At 48.4% G+C, this 19,704-nt stretch overlaps 1 protein-coding gene and 1 long non-coding RNA gene across 9 annotated transcripts in view; one reads left to right on the top strand and one right to left on the bottom strand.

Moving 5' to 3' along the window:
* The first annotated feature begins 321 nt into the window (after nucleotides 1-321).
* The window catches only part of USP48 (ubiquitin specific peptidase 48), a 41,888-nt gene continuing 22,505 nt past the window's right edge, over nucleotides 322-19,704 (top strand). For 2 of the 8 annotated variants that reach the window (XR_014514446.1, XR_014514447.1), the window contains exons 1-12: nucleotides 346-698; nucleotides 2,227-2,347; nucleotides 3,824-3,980; nucleotides 4,571-4,698; nucleotides 5,062-5,186; nucleotides 6,404-6,512; nucleotides 7,241-7,374; nucleotides 8,342-8,424; nucleotides 9,288-9,467; nucleotides 11,084-11,206; nucleotides 13,242-13,391; nucleotides 15,823-16,023. Coding sequence is in view for 6 of the 8 variants with exons in the window: in XM_083453772.1 (XP_083309898.1) it covers nucleotides 565-698; nucleotides 2,227-2,347; nucleotides 3,824-3,980; nucleotides 4,571-4,698; nucleotides 5,062-5,186; nucleotides 6,404-6,512; nucleotides 7,241-7,374; nucleotides 8,342-8,424; nucleotides 9,288-9,467; nucleotides 11,084-11,206; nucleotides 13,242-13,391; nucleotides 15,823-16,023 (1,645 nt within the window). In the remaining 2 variants the exon portion in view is untranslated. Of the gene's footprint in view, nucleotides 699-2,226; nucleotides 2,348-3,823; nucleotides 3,981-4,570; nucleotides 4,710-5,061; nucleotides 5,187-6,403; nucleotides 6,513-7,240; nucleotides 7,375-8,341; nucleotides 8,425-9,287; nucleotides 9,468-11,083; nucleotides 11,207-13,241; nucleotides 13,392-15,822; nucleotides 16,024-19,704 lie in introns of those variants that run through there. The other 6 variants (XM_083453772.1, XM_083453773.1, XM_083453774.1 and 3 more) reach the window with 6 other exon arrangements.
* On the bottom strand, nucleotides 14,735-19,694 carry LOC310684003. Its single transcript, XR_014514643.1, has 3 exons — nucleotides 18,441-19,694; nucleotides 17,596-18,069; nucleotides 14,735-17,015 (listed from the first exon to the last, which is right to left on the bottom strand). It is a non-coding gene; the product is annotated as an uncharacterized lncRNA (long non-coding RNA).

Here is a 19,704-nt window from a genome sequence, read left to right as displayed (position 1 = left end):
CCCGGTGAGAGGGAAGCGACTGCGCACGCGCGGAAAAATCAACGGCCTTCGATCGCGTGTGTGTATTTTCCTTCGTTGTTGTTTTTTAAAAAGCCGCTCCCCGGCTCCTCGTGCCTACGTCACTGCTTGTTACTACGAGGTGGGTTGGGGGAGAGAAACCCCGCCTCGAAAAGTGGGTGGAGCCAAGAGAAGGAAGCGACCGGGGAGGAGCAAGAAGGGAGATCAATCAACGAAAGTAACCCCGCCCCCGACCGGATTGGAAGTAGCCAATCCCCGCGAAGCTGCGCCGCTCCCCCCCACTCCCCCCCTTCGTGGCGGCGCGGCGATGCCGTCGCGTCTGCGTCTGACGTCACAGACAAGCGCCGAGGCGCGGCTAACAGCTTCCCCGGCACCCCGCCCTGCTCTTGGCCTTTCGCGTCGCTCAGGGAGAGGCCGGTTCCACTTCCTAGGGCGTCCAGTCCGCTTCCGCTTCCTGGTCGCCCTCCCTCTTTCCCTCCCTCCCTCCCTCCCTCTTGCCTCTCCTTTTTCCGCCCCCCTCTCAGGGGTCGTGGAGCCGCGCCTGGGATGGCTCCTCGGCTGCAACTGGAGAAGGCGGCCTGGCGCTGGACGGAGACGGTGCCCCCCGAGGCCGTGACCCAGGAGCACATCGAGGCGGCCTACCGCGTCGGCCTGGAGCCCTGTCAGCGCGGAGCCTGCAGGTAAGCCTCAGGGGCCGGCAGGCTGGGCTTGGGCTGGGGCCCCGGGGGAACCACAGGGCGGCGTCGGCGTCGCGCTGGAAATCAGCCTTTTGTACTGCAAGTCAATGGCAGGGCACCTGCACAGCATGCAGGAGCCTCGAGGTTCAATACCCGCTAAATAGGGCTAAAAAGAGGCTCCCTAACTGAAACCCTGGAGAGCCACTTCTGCCAGTCAGTGTAGGCAGTATTGAGGTAAGTGGACCAACGTGGCGACTCGAGAGAAGGCAGCTCCCTATGGCACACAAGCCCCACCTGTTTTCCCCCACCCACCGTTTTATTTGTTTTTATTAAATATATTAGTTGCTTTTTTGCCGTGGCTACTCAAAGCAACTCTCTGGGTATTCTAGAAGTTCTTAGGAAGGGCTGTGCAGCTCAGTGGTGGAACACCTGCTTTGCACATAGAAAGTTCTGGGCTCAGTTGCCACCCCAGTAGAATGTGGGAAAAGACTGAAACCCTGGGGAGCCGTTGCAGCCAGTCAGAGTAGGCAAAACTGAGCTGTATAGTTCTCATTTGCTGCTGCTTCAATGTTAGGGACCCTCACTGAGATTGTTGGTGTGTGAGGAACCCCAACATTTTCTTAGCTCTTTTCTCTCTAATCCCTCCATTCCCCTGCTTTCAATTGTGAACTCAAGGGTGGGGCTTTTGTCTTTTGTGTGAGTTTATGTGCACCATATAATTAAAAGCAGATGATCTATTAAGCATCAGGGTGACTAGATGGGAATGGAAGGAGGTACAGTTACACATGGTTTGTCTTTAACTTCCATGCAAATTTAAATAAAAAGCACAGGTCAGATGTTTATGGAAAGTTGTTATGGAAGCGGCTTGATGTGCCCATAAACCTCTCTTTTGCCTGATACAGGGGGCAAGTGGTTTCATCTGAAACTGATATACTTGCAACCTCCGTGTCATTTAACCCAGTGTGGTATAGTACTATGTCAAACTTAAGACCTTAGGGACCGGGGTTCAAATCCCCACTCATTCATTAAGCTCACCAGGTGGCCTTGGGGGCCAGTCCGTTCCTTTCAGCTTAACTTACATCACAGGGTTGTGGGGACCAAAGAGGATAGAGAGAACCATTTACACCACTTTGAGTTCTCTGGAGAAAGGACATGATAGAAATGCTGAAAATAATAACCCCTTTTAGCAATTCTGACTTACAAGCACTTTTCAGCAAAAGCAGCACAGAAACTGACAGCTAGGCAATGCGGGGAATGTGCAGAAGTTGTCGTTTTTGTTGAAATTTGTAGGGGGAAGGAGGAAACATGTTGGGGAGCATCATCAACACTGGCACTCTATCTGCAGTTACCTCAGGGCTCCTCTGTGGTTGGTAGGGCTTGTAAGCTGCACTTGCGACTAATTGCTGGAGAGGTGTGCTGGAAGTCACACAGGTGGCATCAGGACATAAGTAGTCCCGGTCAGCTTTAGATGATAGCAATGTGATGAGGTCAGAATATGGGATTCAGATCCTGCTGCTTTTTGCTTTTGCAGGCGAAACTGCCGAGGAAACCCAAACTGCCTGGTAGGAATTGGTGAGCACATCTGGCTGGGGGAGATAGACGAAAACACCTTTCACAATATTGACGATCCAAATTTCGAGAGGAGAAAAAAGGTAACGCTACTATGGTCTCCTGGCACTCCAGGGTTCATGTGCTGGCCTTGAAGCCTGTGTGAAGGAGGATTATTTCCCCCAAGATGCATCCTCAACTTGATTCTGGTTTACAGAATTGGAAGGCTTGAAATTTTCTTTGTGGTCCTGGCTGTTTTGTCAGAACTGATAGAGCTTTCTTAGTGGTAGCTGTAAAGTTCCTTTTCCAGTTCTGTGAAGTAGCTGTCAATAAGAGGGACCGAGTACTGCAAGCAGAGCTTTATCTGACTGTTTCATCTCAATCTACAGTGGTACCTCAGGTTAAGTACTTAATTCGTTCCGGAGGTCCGTACTTAACCTGAAACTGTTCTTAGCCTGAGGCACCACTTTAGCTAATGGGGCCTCCTGCTGCTGCTGCACCGCCAGAGCCCAATTTCTGTTCTCATCCTGAAGCAAAGTTCTTAACCTGAAGCACTGTTTCTGGGTTAGCGGAGTCTGTAACCTGAAGCGTATGTAACCTGAAGCATATGTAACCTGAGATACCACTGTATTCTGTTGCAGAGAAAAATACCATTGGATGACCCCTCCCATGTACCAGGAAGCTTGTAAAAATATTTTGGTATTTCTTCCTCATTAGTTTTTTTTTAATTAGCTACATTGTTTGGATTTTATTGACTTTTTTTTTATTCTGATATGTTTGTTTAAATATTAGACATATCGGGCATTTTATGGAAAGTCAGGGGAGAAACATGTTAAAAATGTAATAGTTAAATAAAGAGGAACCATGAACCTCCCTGTAAACCAAGGTTGGGGAGCCTGTAGTTCGGGGTCAGCAAACGTTTTCATCAGGGGGCCGGTCCCCTGTCCCTCAGACCTTGTTGGGGACCGGACTATATTTTGATTTTTTAAAAAAAATGAACGAATTCCTATGCCCCACAAATAACCCAGAGATGAATTTTAAATAAAAGGACACATTCTACTCATGTAAAAGCACGCTAATTCCCGGACCGTCTGTGGGCCAGATTTAGAAGGCGTTTGGGCCGGATCCAGCCCCTGGGCCTTAGTTTGCCTACCTATACTGTAGTTGGGCTCCCAACTCCAGTCATCTCTGACTATTGGCTATGTTTACTGTGGCTGTTGGGGGACCACAGGTGTTCCCCATCCCTGCTGTGAAGTGCTACAAATTCAACCCCCAAACTATTACACAGGTCAAGTGCACTAAAGGCAGGATATATTGTCTTGAAAGGACCTCCCGGCCATCATCTTCTGGAGGCTCTTGGTTAACGTTGTGGAGGTAACCACTTGGTGGTTTGTCTGCTGGGCGCCGTCCAGATGTTTTGGACCACAACTCCCATTAACTCCAGCCAGTGTTGGCTGTGTGATGCTGGGACTGATGGGAGTTGGCATCCAAAACATCTGGAGGGCACCAGGTTGGCAAAGGGCTGCCCTTGTGACCTGCTTGGTGATACCTCTGTTATGTGTTTCCCCTTCCCCTCACAGAATGCCTTTGTGGGCCTCACAAACCTGGGTGCCACCTGCTACGTCAACACTTTTCTGCAGATGTGGTTCTTGAATTTGGAACTCCGCCAGGCGCTCTACTTGTGTCCAATTGCCCGCCCTGAGTACGTGACAGCAGAGGGCACAGCATCAAACAAGGGTAAGTTGGTCAGAATTTTCCCACTGCTCACTAGCACATGGGTCAGTGCCTTTTGATTTGCTCTGACAAGGCTCCGTCTGCTTGGAGGCTGCTACTGTGTCCTGATCCCCCTACATAGCTATTGGCTTTTGTGGTCCTCGCAATCTAGCAGCGCTGCTTGGGTACTTGTTCCCATTTTACAGATAGAGTTTGGGAGAGGAGAGTTTTGCTGAAGGTAATGCTCTATATCCTGAGCAGAGGCAGTGCATCAGCCTCTAGAGACCACAGTGGATTCTCATGGGCAGCACGGTATCTAAGCAGCAGCAAAGTCGCAAACAAACCTTGACAGAAAGGAAATCTAAATGAAGAGGAAACCTTCCCTTTCTGAAAGGGTTTGGTTTTTTTAATTGTTATTCAGAATGGCACATCTTGTTAGTTTTTGAGTTGCCAGCAGATGATATGCTGTGTATATCCCTCCCAATGTGTAGCAAAGTGGGGCAGGGGGAGGTCTTTTATAACAGAGTGTGTGCAGAGGGGGGTGACCATTGTCAGTATGAGTATATGCGTCATGGTGGGTAAATCTCTGAAGGAATCCTCTTGCCTTTTGATAGATTATGAGCCTCAGACGATTTGTGAGCACCTCCAGTACTTGTTTGCTTTGCTGCAGAACAGCAAGAGGCGCTATATCGATCCATCAGGGTTTGTTAAAGCGCTGGGTTTGGACACAGGTCAGCAACAGGTAACGTTCGGGTGCGTGCGTGTGAGCGCGTGTTTTGCCTTGCTCTTTCTGCGGGAGCAGCTGCACATCAATCCACTTGCCCTCTGTAATGCTAAGCCGCGGTTCCCTGAGCTGAGGTGAACCAGGGATGTTTAGCCCCCAAAGAGGATGGCCCTATTCCATTCTTAATTCCCTTGTACATGGCTGAGGTGCAGTGCCATCCCTGAATTGATTCAATGAGGGGTGGTGGTGGTTGCTTTGCCTCCTCTTTAAAAGAGCTATAACGTATAACAAAAGAGCTAAGCACCCTCTTCGTTTATTTTGTTAGTTTGTTAATTTACCTGTGTTATCAATGCTGCCTTTGCAACTGTACTGTTCTCCTAGGATGCTCAGGAGTTTTCCAAGCTGTTCATGTCCCTGTTGGAGGATACCCTAACCTCACAGAAAAACCCAGATGTGCGAGACATTGTCCAAAAGCAGTTTTGTGGAGAGTATGCCTACGTCACAGTGTAAGTTTTTCCTCTTCTTAGTCTTCTGGTGCTTTAGCTTTGTGTATTCCCAATTCAAAGTGCTGATTTTGATCTATAAATCCTAAACGGCCTCGGTCCAGTATACGTGGAAGAGCGTCTCCACCTCCATCGTTCTGCCTGGACACTGAGGTCCAGCGCCGAGGGCCTTCTGGCGGTTCCCTCGCTGCGAGAAGCCAAGTTACAGGGAACCAGGCAGAGGGCCTTCTCGGTAGTGGCACCCGCCCTGTGGAACGCCCTCCCACCAGATGTCAAAGAGAAAAATAACTACCAAACTTTTAGAATACATCTAAAGGCAGCCCTGTTTAGGGAAGCTTTTAATGTTTAATAGGTGATTGTATTTTAGTGCTTTGTTGGAAGCCGCCCAGAGTGGCTGGGGAAACCCAGCCAGATGGTTGGGGTATAAATTATTGTTGTTGTTGTTGTTGTTGTTGTTATTATTATTATTTTGCTTAGGACCCCAGTACCTCAAGGACCATCTCCCCAACCAATCAAGACCCTACTATCATCTTCCTAGGCCCTTCTCCATGTGCCCCCTCCATGGGAGGTCCAGAGGGTGGCAACATGAGATCAGGCCGTTTTCAGTGGTGGCTCCCCATTTGTGGAATGCTTTCCCCAGGGAAGCTTGCCTGGCACCACCGTTTTAGGCTCCGTGCAAAAACATTCCTTTTCAATCAGGCCTTTGGGTTTTAACGATATATATGGCCTTTTTGCGTGGATAGGATGTTTTTATAGTAGTTTTTGGAAAACAGAATACTTTTTTAAAAAAATAAAAAGTTGGTTTTAATATGTGTGTGTGTGTATCTACAGTGGTGCCTTGCAAGACGAAATTAATTCGTTCTGCGAGTTTTTCCGTCTTGCGAAGCACCAATGTGTATTGACGGTTTCCCATAGGAATGCATTGATGGTTTTAAGAAAAAGGCGCAAGACGTTTTCGTCTTGCGAAGCAAGCCCATAGGGAAATTCGTCTTGCGAAGCAATTCAAAAAACAAAAAACTCTTTCGTCTTGCAAGTTTTTCATCTTGCGAGGTACCACTCTATATCTATATCTATATATGTTTGGTGTTTGCTTAAAATACTGTAAGTTTCTTGGAGCTACCGTGAGAAAAAAGTGACTAATAAATAATGATATCCGTGATTTCTGAAGAAGTAATTCTTCTTGAGGTGGTCCTCAGTGCTGTTTTTTCCCTCTTCCCCAGCTGCAACCAGTGTGGCAGAGAGTCCAAACTTATATCAAAATTTTATGAGCTTGAGTTGAACATCCAGGGCCACAAGCAACTGTCGGACTGCATCACAGAGTTTCTGAAGGTATCAACTCTTCCTTGGGAGTTTTCTCCTTGTCACTTTCATCCTCCAGCCTATTATGGTTTGAGGCCAATTTCCTTTCGGCTGCTCTTTGCTTTATCTCAAGGGTGGGATCTGAATAGAGGAGATTGATCCTAGTTGGCCCTAATTTTTGCATATGTCATTTAGTTTTTTGGTCCTTTGGGGATTTTTGTGCCTATGTAGCTTTTATAAAAATTACTTCCAACAGGCTGCCTCAGAAGGATAATCTTAAGTGTGGTCTCTGTCAAATTAGCAACATTATAAATACTATTTTAATAGGTTCAAATGTGATTATTAATAAATGGGTGTTTATTTTTTTGTTTGAGGGTTTTTTAACATATAAAAAGTTTATTTCATGAAATTTCTGCACTGCTCGATTATTTTAAAAAAGCCTCAAAGTCATATGCAAAGAGAATAAATTGATTAGGATATTTTCTGAAAAAGGAGATAAGAAGGGTCCTCCAGATGTAGACAGTTTGGTTTCAGCTTCTGCGTATTAAGTGACAGCCCCCAAATTCTGGTCTCCTGCCATAGAAGCTGTTCCCAGAATACCACTGAAGGAAGACCCATAGGCATCCTTCACACTCCTTCCATGCATGGATTCAGGAGCTGAAGAGTGGATTTGATGTCTGTTTCCACCTAGGTGAAATTCTAGCCTGCCTCAGGGGCATCCAGGTGACTTTTGTTCCATTTGTCTCTTGCTTGGCTAGGAAGAAAAGTTGGAAGGGGACAACCGCTACTTCTGTGAGACCTGCCAGAGCAAGCAGAACGCCACCCGCAGGATCCGTCTCCTCAGCCTCCCATGCACCCTCAACCTGCAGCTCATGCGCTTCGTGTTTGACAGGCAAGCATCTCTTCTTGTTCTAGCACCCCAGGGTGGGAGCCTTCAGAGCTGCTGTGGTCAGATCCCTCCGTACTGGAAGGAGGCAGGCTTACGCTTACACCCCCATTTTATTTCACAAAATACAACAAGTACTTCAGAGCAGTTTACAAAAGGAGATAAAACAAGCGAAATTATCAATAAGAAAAATATCAGTAAGAAAAATAACAAGGGAAATAGCAAGGGATTAAAACTTGCACCAGCTTTGTAAACATCTGGGTAAGGTAAAGGTAAAGGTACCCCTGCCCGTACGGGCCAGTCGTGTCCGACTCTAGGGTTGTGCACTCATCTCACTCTAGAGGCCGGGAGCCAGCGCTGTCCACAGACACTTCCGGGTCACGTGGCCAGCGTGACGAAGCTGCTCTGGCGAACCGGCACCAGAGCAGCACACGGAAACGCCGTTTACCTTCCCGCTATAAAGCGGTACCTATTTATCTACTTGCACTTAAGGGTGCTTTCAAACTGCTAGGTGGGCAGGAGCTGGGACCGAACGACGGGAGCTCACCCCACCGCGGGTATTCGAACCGCCGACCATGCAATCGGCAAGTCTTAGGCGCTGAGGTTTTACCCACAGCGCCACCCGCGTCCCTAAACAAAAATGCCTAAACAAAAATAGTTTCAGCAGTTGCTGAAAAGAGTACAGAAAAGGCTCCTGTCTGCTGTCAGTATAGGTGCTGCCACATGAAAAGATCAATTTCTTACCAAGGCAGAATGGATATTATGCGGCATCTATAACAGTGCCGCAGATCAAACTGAACGGGACAAGATAACTGTTCGGTGAATTTGTAGCTGGTTGATGGACTTAACCCGAAGACTGCTCACTAACGTTTCCTCGTCATCTTGGGAAAGGTGACAAGTGGGGTGCCGCAGGTGCGTTGTGAGTTGCCAAACTCGGCCTTACCGTTTGCTCTTTCTTCCCTTGCTTCCTTAGGCAAACAGGCCACAAGAAGAAGCTGAACGCCTACATTGAGTTCTCAGAATTGCTGGACATGGAGCCCTACATGGAAGACAAAGGTGAGGTTATGATCTTACATAGCCAAGTAGCAGCTTGTGATTGGGCATGTAGGGGTGGCAGTTGGTGTTGGTCTATTAGGCCAAACAGGGCACTGCCCCAGCAGTCTCACTGCCCTTCACCAGACCCTGCCTTGCCTGCCTTCTTACTTACCACCAGTCCAGGTTTGTGGCACTTGCTGTCAGCGTCCTCAACCTCAGTGTGTCCCCATCTAGAACTCAAAAAGGAGGAGGGCAGAGGCAAAAGTAGTTCACTCTGGCACCACCCTGCTCTTGAGCTCCCTGCCAATCCCAATGCACACCAACCATGGCCCAAGGGACAAAAAAGCCGATCTCTGCCTCCCTGAAGATTACAATGATGAAGCGGGTAGCGCCATAAACGCTACAGGGGCCATTCTCTCTCCCATCCCTATGCATTGCAAGGTGTCAGCTAGCCAGCTCCACGCGTTGCTGCACTTAGCAGAGAAACACTCCCGGCAGACCGCCATAAATCCCTTTCTTTATTGCTTTCTGACAAGATTACATGCAGAATAAACAAAGCGACCCGTCTCTCATGACGTGTTGCTCTAACTACTTTCTCTTTTCCCTCTCCCTCGAGACCAACAGAGCCAACGGCTCAGCCCCTTCTGTCTTTCCCTGTGACGTGGATCCCCCTCTCTCTGAAGCACCCCTTCCTCCCCAGACTCACTACTCTCTTCTCGGTCTTCTGAGGAGGACTCAGTACTGATCAGTGGAGACCGCTCCCTGTATCCCCTAATTCTTTCCTCCCTCGCTGCCTGCAGTTCCCTGACACAAGGGGTTGGACTAGATGACCCTTGGGTCCCTTCCAACGCTACAGTTCTCTGATTCTGTGACCCTCCTTCCAGCCAGCATCTTTGTCTATGAGCTGAGTGCAGTCCTCATCCATCGTGGCGTGAGCGCCTACTCCGGCCATTACATAGCCCACGTGAAGGACCCTCAGACGGGAGAGTGGTATCGGTTCAACGATGAAGAGATAGAGAAGATGGAGGGCAAGAAGCTGCAGCTGGGGGCAGAAGAAGACCTAGGTAAGACCTCACCAAAAACACGCAGAGAAGGCCCTGGCTCCTATAGAGAGCCAGTGTGGTGTAGTGGTTAAGAGCGGTAGTCACGTAATTTGGGTAATCGGGTTCGCGTCTCCGCTCCTCCACATGCAGCTGCTGGGTGACCTTGGGCCAGTCACAGTCTCTCAGCCCCACTCACCTCACAGAGTGTTTGTTGTGGGGGAGGAAGGGAAAGGAGAATGTTAGCCGCTTTGAGACTCCTTAAAGGGAGTGAAAGGCGGGATATCAAATCCAAACTCTTCTTCTTCTTCTTCTATAAGCAGTTAGGAGTCAAACCATTTGGAGCAGCCATGGTGGGGGAGACACCTTCTGTCCCTCCAAGTGTCCAAATCTGGTGCAGTTGCCCTGACTGCCTCTATGCTTTCAGGCTCAGTTCACCAAATTCCAGATTCAGTCCATAAAGCGCAGGGCCTTGATGTCTGTGTCCTGGCTTGCATTTGCCTGGGTCCTGCGTTCATTGCCTTAGGCACTTCCCCGAGAATGGTTTGCAGGGTGTCAGCAAGCGACAGGGCCTTTTTGGTTACGGGCCCCTCTTTTGGTCTTTGGAATTCTCTCCCTAGTAAAGCCTGCCTTTTGCCATTATTAATGTGGTTTCAGCATAACTGCTCTTGAGGTATTTGAGAGAACGTGATTATGTTTCTGTGTTATATCTTCTTTGGATGTTATTGAATTAGACCCGATGGTTATTTTTAATGGTGTGTGTGTAAGGTGTCTAGAGGCATTTTGTATTAGATGACGAATGACTCCCCAAGGCCAGGGAATTGAGAGAATCGTCGCTCCGCACCATCTAGAGGGCCACAGAATAGAGAAGACTGCCTGTCTCTGTCCTGTGAGCACTCCTGGATTGACACACTGTGGGGATCCTTTGGCCCTTCGGATATTGCTGAATTACAACTCCCATCATTCCTAGATGTGCCGACCCGGGCTGATGGGAGTTGTAGTTTCAGCAACATCCAAAGGGCCAAAAGCTGGGTATGCCTGGTGTATTGGGACCAGCAAAGGGTTAACTAGTCAGTTGCCGTTTCCACCAGCAATAAAGCTTCTTGTGTCTTGGCATAATTATCCCCAGAAGAAACGGCTCCATTAACGTGTTTACGCAACCCACGTTTGGTGAGGCTTATGTGTGCTAAGCAGTGTGTATCTGATAGCTCCAAATTGCTGGCTCTCGTGAGGCCCTTTGGAGGTAACCACCTTCATTCAGTCTTGGCTCCTTGCTCTCGGCTGTCTTCCTTCCTCATGTGCTTGGCAGGTGATGTGAATGGGGCATCCCTTAAATAGTATGTAGAAATAAACATGTTAACGGGGGGCACGTGGGGACCAACCCAAATAAATTTGGCACTCTGGCAAAGCTGCACAAGCGGGGTGGGAGGGTCTGGATGGGATGAGATGCAGGGCAATGCCTTGCTAGGACGGAACGCTCAGCAACCCAGGAGCCACCACTGAAAAGGCCCAGTCACAGATCAGTGAGTTGAGAGGGAAGAGCTAGGGAGAAGAGCGTTCCAGGTTCTTCTTACCTGACAGGAGAGAGAGAGCAGATGTCTCAGGGCTTCTCTTGTGCTTGGATTCTCTCTCCCCACTAGAGCCTTCTAAATCTCAGACTCGGAAGCTCAAATGTGGGAAGGGGGTTTACCGCTCTCGGAACGCCTACATGCTGGTGTACAGGCTGCAGACCCGGGAGAAATCGCTGAGTGTTGAAATTCCAGGTAAGGCTGGAGATGGAGTTTTGTGTGTGTGTGTGTGTGTGTGTGTTGTCCGTGTGGTGTCCACTCTTTCCCCCTCTGTGCACCCGGGCTGTGGCATTTGCCTGGCGTACGTGTGTGCAGGCAAACCCGTTGTGGGGCACATGTTAAGCTAAGCAAGCCACCTTGTGTCCACTCAGCAAATGTTGGGCACAGGTGGTGATGTTTTCTTTCTTCCCCCAAATAGGTAGCTTGCTGAGTCAAAGGGGGAATGCCGGGTGTGTTTTATACAGTCATACCTCGGGTTACAGACGCTTCAGGTTGCGCGTTTTCGGGTTGCGCAGTGCGCCGAACCCAGAAGTACCCGAACTGGTTACTTCCGGGTTTCGGTGCATGCGCAGAAGCGCCGAATCGCAACCCGCGTGTGCGCAGACGCAATGCTGCAGGTTGCGAACACTGCGGGTTGCAAATGTGCCTCCCGCATGGATCATGTTCGCAACCCGAGCATTCACTGTATAAATTTATCTGAGTCCCCATTTCAGTTGATCACTTGCCCATCCAGTTCTTTCTTCCTAGCTGTTACGGCATAGAGAGCCACCTTATAAGTAACAGAGTCATCAGTATCACTCTGTAGCTATTTCACACTGACCACCCTGGTTAGATTTGTTTCCTTTGTGTGAAAAGGGCTGTTATGAATCAGTTTCTTGGGTGGATGTTGTTGTAAGTAATGGCAAATGTCCTCTACACATTGTTCCCCCCAAGAGATGTTTTATATTGGTTGAGGAGGTGGCAAGTCAGCTTGGTGGTTTCATCAGAAACCTTACATGAGCTTAATCCTCCTTTGGCGGAAACCTGTAAATTACTCTCAAGAAAACATTGGCTCAGGGGGGGCGTTATTATTGGGGGCAAATTGCCTCTGAATGCCATTTGCTGTGGCTCATAAGTGGAGAGCCTACTGTTGCACATGGGTCCCATTAGGGCATAGGCCTCCAGGTATAGGGCGGTTTATAAAATGAATAAATAATAATTAATAAGTTTGTGTTGGCCACTGTGCCACCAGGATGGTGGACTAGGTGGGTCCATTTTGGCTTGCTCCAGCTGCGGCCAGACTCTTCTGACATTCTTATTTTGGGGGTCTCCTCTCAAAGGGGGGGGGTCTCCAACCCCATATACACCCACTTGACTCCCTCAGTTGGCAGAACGGGCACTACTGCAGGTGCAACGTAATACCATATTTTTCGCCCTATAAGGCGCACCTAGTTTTTTGGGGGGGAAATAAAGGGGAAAAAATTATTTCCCCCCCAGGCGCGGGGTTGGGTCGGGGGAAGCCCCCAAACAGGCAGCTCTCTGCAAGCCATGGGAGCCCAGCGCTGGCTCCCGCTGCTTGCCGAGAGGTCCGCGAAGCCTGGACGCGCTGAGCTCAGCGAGCGCAGGCTTCAGCATGCAAGCAACTCTCCTTGTGGAGAGGTGCTTGAAGCCTGCATTCGCCCCATAGGACGCACACACATTTCCCCTTCATTTTTGGAGGGGGGAAAAGTGCGTCCTATAGGGCGAAAAATACGGTATCTGTTCTGCATTTATAAGAACTCAATATTTCAGTGTGGGAGCACCTGCACTCTGGAACTCCCTGCCTCTTGATATCGGAGAGCTGCCTTCACTGTACTATTTTTGACACCTGCAGAAAACATCTCTGTTAAGAGAAAGCCTACCCAGATGTTTAGAGAGTTGGTGCAGGTTTTAATCTGTTTTTATTCTATAGTTCTATGAACGTTTGTTCAAAGGTCTGCAATTACTGTTGTTAATCCTTATTTATAGTTTGATTTTTTAAAAATCTGTTTTGTTAAACTGCTTTTTTGGTTTCTTTTGCAATCGAGTACCATATGAATTTGATGAAACAAGATGTTTCCCCTGGGGTGAATGGATGTCTGTGGGAATGACTCTCAGTCAAGGCCTTTAGGGCTGTAGCAAAGGGCTTCCTCTTTCTTTTGTGGCGGATGAGGGCCAGGCTCCGTTCTCAGTCCTAATTCTGTTGCTTGTCCCCCTCCCCCCAATTGGCCAGCTTTTTTGCAAGAGCTCGTAGAGAGGGACAACAGCAAGTTTGAGGAGTGGTGCACAGAGATGGCCGAGATGCGCAAGCAGAGCGTGGCCAGGGGCAAGATCAAGCACGAGGAGGTGAAGGAGCTCTACCAGAAGTTGCCTGCCAAAGCTGGTCTGTAAGATCTTCCATTTGTCTTTTAAAAAAATACATATTTGCAGTATTGCATGTTAAGGATAAGACTGTTGTAGGCGAGGTTTGGAGGGTGGGGTAGCGAGTAAGCCTCCTGAGGCTCCATCAAAGTGCCTTCCATCCCTGCCCCGCACCCACACAGTGCAAGCAGACATCAGTGGAAGCTTTGCAAGAATTATCTTCCCAAATTCACTTCAGCTGTGCTCTCTCTCTCTCTCTCGGGCATGTCTAAAAACATCTAAACACGTGAAAGCATTTAAAATTTGCCTTGCATTCCCCCCACTCCCATTGTTTGGATCTCTAATGAAACCTTCCTAATTAGCAATATTTATATCACTTTCATCAAATCCTGTGGCGTCTAGTTCCGGCCTGGAAAATTAAAGTCGTTTCTGCATCTCTTGGTAAAGATAATCACTGCTGGCAACACTTAGAAGCAGTTGGCCAGCCGCCTTAGTCTTAAGTCCCAAGAGGAAATATTGGAACAACGTGTTGTGTGGACATTGGGTGCCAGCCAAGTTTCCTTTTTGGTTTTTCCGGATAGTCTAATGTTCTGTACAGTACAACTTAACTGCTGCTGGGCCCCAAGATATTTGCCAACCGTTCTTCTGTCAACCTAGGGTGTTTTACGATCTGCAGTGACTTAAAATATTAAGAAACATGGCCACTGCTCTGTTTACTGAAGTGTTTGCTGCTCTGGGCTGCTTTATCAGGAAGGGCAGGATGTAAAATAACAAAATAATTTTAGATTCAGGTGTTGGTCTGATGCAGTTGAAATAAATAAAAAAATTAAAAATTCTCCAGTAGCACCTTAGAGACCAACTAAGTTTGTTCTGGGTATAAGCTTTCATGCGCATGCCACAGGTCTTCAGATAATTTTACTTTACTTTATTGAGAGCCAGTGTGGTGTAGTGGTTAGAGTGTCAGAGTAGGACCTGGGAGAGACCAGGATTCAAATCCCCGCCCCCTTCAGCCATGAAGCTCACTGGGTGCCTCTCAGCCCAGCCCTACCTTGTGGGGTTGTTGTGGGGAGAAAATGGAGAGGGGGAGAACTGTGCATTGCAACCTTGAGCTTCTGGGAGAGATAGGTAGGCTATAAATTAAAGGCGATAAATGATGACATGTGGCAGAACGAACTGTTCCACTGTGGGCAAGGCTGGGGTGGTGTTGGTGTCCTTTAACAAATGACTCTTAAAAACACACAAACCAGGACCAAGTATATTGGAAAGAGTGTGTCTAGCACTCCTCACTATAATTGCACTAGTTTCCTTCACTATAATTGCACTTCACTATAATATATTCACTATAAACCTTCACTATAATTGCACTAGTTTTCCACCTGCATGGAGTTACCTTACATTAAGGGAGCAGTCACACGCATGGCTTGCTCCTTCATGCATCCATGAGCTGAGGTTGTTCATCCTCATTTTGGCTCAGTGCAGGGGAGAAAGTGAGCAGCTGGGATGTGGGTGGGCTGATGGAGCCTCTGTTTTGCTCTGGGAGGGTGTGTGTGTGAGTGTGAGAGAGAGAGAGAGAGAAAACACATCACCATGCGGCTACATTTTCAGTGGCCTAAGCCCCTTTCTTGCTTTACCCCCCAAATAGCTGGAGGGCCTTCTGAGGGTGGGATGCTGGAGCTAATTTTCTGAAGTTCAGGTTGTTGTTCTTTTTTCCCAAGTGTTATGCTTTCACAGTCTGTGTAGGCCCGTAGAAATTAACTGACCAGACTAACTTGGGTCCACTAATTTCCAGAGCTGCCTGATTGGTGCTGACCTGCAATGTGGCCTTTTTAGTGGTGGCTCCCCAGTTGTGCAACTCCCTCCCTAGCAAGGTGTGCCTGCCTCCATCATTACTCCCTTCCAGGAGGAATTTTAAAACATTCCTGTTTACCTAGGATCATTGGATGGAAGGATGTTCTTAACTCTTTCAAATTGCTTTTAGGGGTTTTTTAGAAACTAACTTATTTTAGATGTTATCTGTAATAGTTTTTAATGTTGTTTCATTCTGTTTTCAAAGTGCTTGCTACGCTTTTGTTTCAAATGCTACATCTGTTTTCCACCCTAGACTACTTAGGGAGAGAGGGAGGGATATAAATTAATAGACTCATAGAATTGTACAGTTGGAAAGGGACCCCAAGGGTCATCTAGTCCAACCCCCTCCAATGCAGGAATCACAACTATAAATTATTTCAACGGGTCTACTCTGAGTAGGGCAGACTTGGATACAACCCAGTTTGTTTGTTTCTTGCCAAGTTGAAGATTAGATTGTTTAGATTTTGAGTTTTGCTGGCCAGGGGGTGGAATGTATGATCACGAAGCTTCACCGGTCAAGGCAGACACTTTTGGTGAGCCCAAGCAAACAGGGCTTGTGGTGCTGATGCCCCACCCCAGCCCTCCTGTCCTCCTCCTCCTTCCAGGCTGCCCCTATGACTTCGTGTCTCTTGAATGGCTGCAGCAGTGGCTGGATGAGTCGACGCCCCCCAAGCCCATCGATAACACGGCCTGCCTGTGCTCTCACGGAAAGTTGCACCCGGACAAAATATCCACCGTCAAAAGGGTCTCTGAATATGTCGCTGACTACTTCTACAAGAGATATGGAGGAGGACCCAGGCTGACAGGTAAGCCAAACCCCAGAAGGGAGCATGTCCCAGGAGAGCTTAGCTCAGGGGTCAGCAAACCTTTTCAGCCGGGGGCTGGTCCACTGTCCCTCAGACCTTGTGGGGGGCCGGACTATATTTTGGAAAAAAAAAAAAAAAAAAAAAAAGATGAACGAATTCCTATGCCCCACCAAATAACCCAGAGATGCATTTAAAATAAAAGCACACATTCTACTCATGTAAAAACACGCTGATTCCTGTGTCAGCTTTGCCTTTGAGCCAGTGCCACCTACTGGGCCAGGCGAGCTGAAAAGCACTTCCAGAGACCTTCCACGCAGGAAGCAGGTCTAAGTGCTGTGGACTCACAGCTCAGAGCTGTGAGCACCAAACTCACTTCCAGTAGTCAGCGGAGCACAGCAGAGCATGAACCACACGAACGACAGCTTCTGTAGAATAACTTCTTTTATTCTCTACAGCTACTATACAAACTAACTACAGACTAAATGGAGACGCTGGACTGCACTGAGTGTTACAGCCGCATGAGCAGCGACCTTATCTATACACAGATAACACTCAGACTCCCTCTTTGAAGTCAGGCTGGAGCGGAATAAGTAATGAGCAAAATCCGCCCCCTCCTTTCTGAAACATCAGCAGATTCTTGCAATGGGAGGGGTGAAATATCCTCATCCCGGACCCTCTGTGGGCTGGATTTAAAAGGCGATTGGGCCGGATCCAGCCCCGGGCCTTAGTTTGCCTACCCATGGCTTAGCTCCTCACCACCTTTGCCTCCTGCATCATCTTGTGATGGTTGGACCACCCTGCCTTGTTAGAGGAGCGACCAGTCACGACGGCTCTGCTGTGTCTTCACGGTTGGAGGCAGTAAATCCGTCTCAATGCCGGTTACTGGAAGCTGCAGGAGGGAAGAATTGTTCTGCTTGCAGGTCACCAATAACGAGCACCTGGTTGAGAATAAGAGACTGGACTGGACGGGCCATTGGCTTCATCCAGCAGGGCTTTTAATAATAATAATAATAATAATAATAATAATAATAATAATAATAATAATAATAATTAATATATCTTTATTGTCATTGCCCCCTTCGGGGACAACGAAATTACTTGACTGCTCCATGAAAACACTAATTAAACAATACAGTATAATACAGCAAGGGAGATTAGTTGACTTTCAAAGTCCGGGCTTCCCATTCAGGGCCGAGATCGCTCTGGAGAAGAAGCTGTTCTTAAGATGGCTCGTTCTTGTCTTCATCGTCCTGTATCTCCGTCCCGACGGCAGAAGCTCGAAGAGACAGTGACCAGGATGCGATGGATCTTTTACTATGTCCAGTGCCTTCCTATGGCACCTTGTGGCATAAATCTGCTCTAAGGTGGAGAGTGGGCAGCCAACAATGCTCTCTGCTGCCTTAACAACCCTGCACAACCCCATCCTGTCCTGGGTAGTACAGCTTCCGTACCACACACATAAGCCATAAGTGAGCACGCTCTCAATGGCACAGTGATAGAAGGCAAGCAGCAGTTTCTGCCTTCCAAGTGGCAGAGTGCCAGCAAAATCTATTTTGCAGCACATGTGTTAACCTTTTATGCTCTTACTAGAGTTCCATAACTTTTGATTGTTTGTTTATTGAATTTATATCCCACCAGTTTTTCCAGGGAGCTCAAGGTGGCATTTAATCCTCACCACAACCCTGTGAGGTAGGTTAGGCTGAGAGGCAGTGAGGCAGCCCCAGAGCTCACCCAGTAAGTTTCATGGCTGAGGGGGTGGGAATTGAACCCTCTCATCTAAGGTCCTGCTATTCCCACACTCGAACCACTCCACACTCCACCGGCTGTTGCAATTTCCTTAGCTTGGCAGGCAGCTACCAAGGAGCACAGTGTTTCCTAGAAAGGAGATGTGAGCAACGGGAGCCACTTGTTCCTTATGGAATCTATCCTGTGGCTGGGGCCAAACAACAGTGTTTAAATAGGGCAATTTAAACCAAGTGATAAAAGTGCATACTATTTGGAAAGAGAGGAGGTGAATGGCTCGGTTAACAACAACAACCACACACCCTTGAAACCTCCTCCTCTTGATAGCGTAAAGGTACCCCTGCCCATACGGGCCAGTCTTGACAGACTCTAGGGTTGTGCGCCCATCTCACTCAAAGAGGCCAAGGGCCAGCGCTGTCCGAAGACACTTCCGGGTCACGTGGCCAGCGTGACATCGCTGCTCTGGCGAGCCAGAACCGCACACGGAAACGTCGTTTACCTTCCCGCTAGTAAGCGGTCCCTATTTATCTACTTGCACCCGAGAGTGCTTTCGAACTGCTAGGTTGGCAGGCGCTGGGACCGAGCAACGGGAGCGCACCCCGCCGCGGGGATTCGAACCGCCGACCTTTCCATCGGCAAGCCCTAGGCGCTGAGGCTTTAACCCACAGCGCCACCCGCGTCCCTCCTCCTCTTGATACTGCCTTCCAAATGGCAGAGTGCCAGCAAAATCTCTTTTGCAGCACATGTGTTAACCTCCAAATGCTTACTCCACACTCTCTTCTGGTCCCACGCCTTTCTGCAGCTGAGAGAGCTCTTTGCTGCCCTGGCTGGTAAACTCACCTTCCTCTCAATTATGCCTCTCCCCCTCCCAAGCTCGTTCCTGCCAGCTGCTGTTCTCAGGGCTGAATCTTGAGATGAAAGCTGTTAAATCCAAGAGAAGCTGATTCGCAAAGGCTGTGAGTGAAGTTGACACTCTCAGACTGTGGTTTCCCCTTTCCATAAAGCACTTAGCCATCCCTCTCCTCCAGACCAGAACTGGCTGGTGTGCGTGTCTTTAATTGCCACTTAGTTATAATAGCATTTATAAGCTGCCAACTTGTTTTTTTTAAAATTGCATGCAAGAGTGTTAAAGCATCTCAAAGAGTTCTGTCCAGTGTTAGTTCTATTTTACGTAGAGCCACTGACATTAATGGCTACAGCTAAGTTAGGTCCATTCATTTCGATAGGTTTGCCTGGAGTAAAACTTAGTTGGAGGTGCCCCAGAGATAACAGGAAAAAATGACCCACGCAGAATCAGACTAACTCTCTAACCACACTTGGCAATACAAGCTTTGCAGCAAACATCAAAATATTGACATGTTAGAGGTGCTTGCCTACAGTGTTCCCAAGCGCTGGTGCCGCTACTCTGAAAGCCTTAGTTTGAGTAGTCATAAACAGAGTTCTCCTCTGTGGGATGTGGAGGTGCACTGGTAGCTGTGAAGGGCCACAGCTCAGTGGTGGAGCATCTGCCAGGCAAGCAGAAGGCCCATGTTCAATCCCCATCTCTAGGTAGGGCTGGGAGAGACACTCTGCCAAAAGCCCTAGAGAGCCACTGCTGCCAGTCAGTGTAGACAGGACTGAGCTAGATGGAGCAATGGCCTGGCTTGGTATAGGGCAGCTTCCTATGTCCCTATGTCTCCCATTCTACAGGCAGGAGAAAGGTGAACTGCTTGTTACAATCAGGGAAGTTTAAAGGGTCTGATAAACATGCCCCGATGGCAGCCTAAAGAGGGGAAAGGAAGCTGGATGAAGCAGGTCTTTGGGTTTGGGGTGGAGGAGGCTGCGCTGTTGCCTCAGCTGAATTAGATCTAAGCCCTGCCCTATGGAAGGACACTTTGTCCAGAATTCACAGCAAGGGATATTGTACTGAGGATGATGGCGGCCTTTTTGCTCGTCTTT

Source organism: Podarcis tiliguerta, assembly GCF_965153285.1.
Source record: "Podarcis tiliguerta genome assembly, chromosome: 8".
In the NCBI taxonomy this organism is placed as follows: Eukaryota; Metazoa; Chordata; class Lepidosauria; order Squamata; family Lacertidae; genus Podarcis; species Podarcis tiliguerta.
This window is presented reverse-complemented; position numbering and strand designations above follow the sequence as displayed.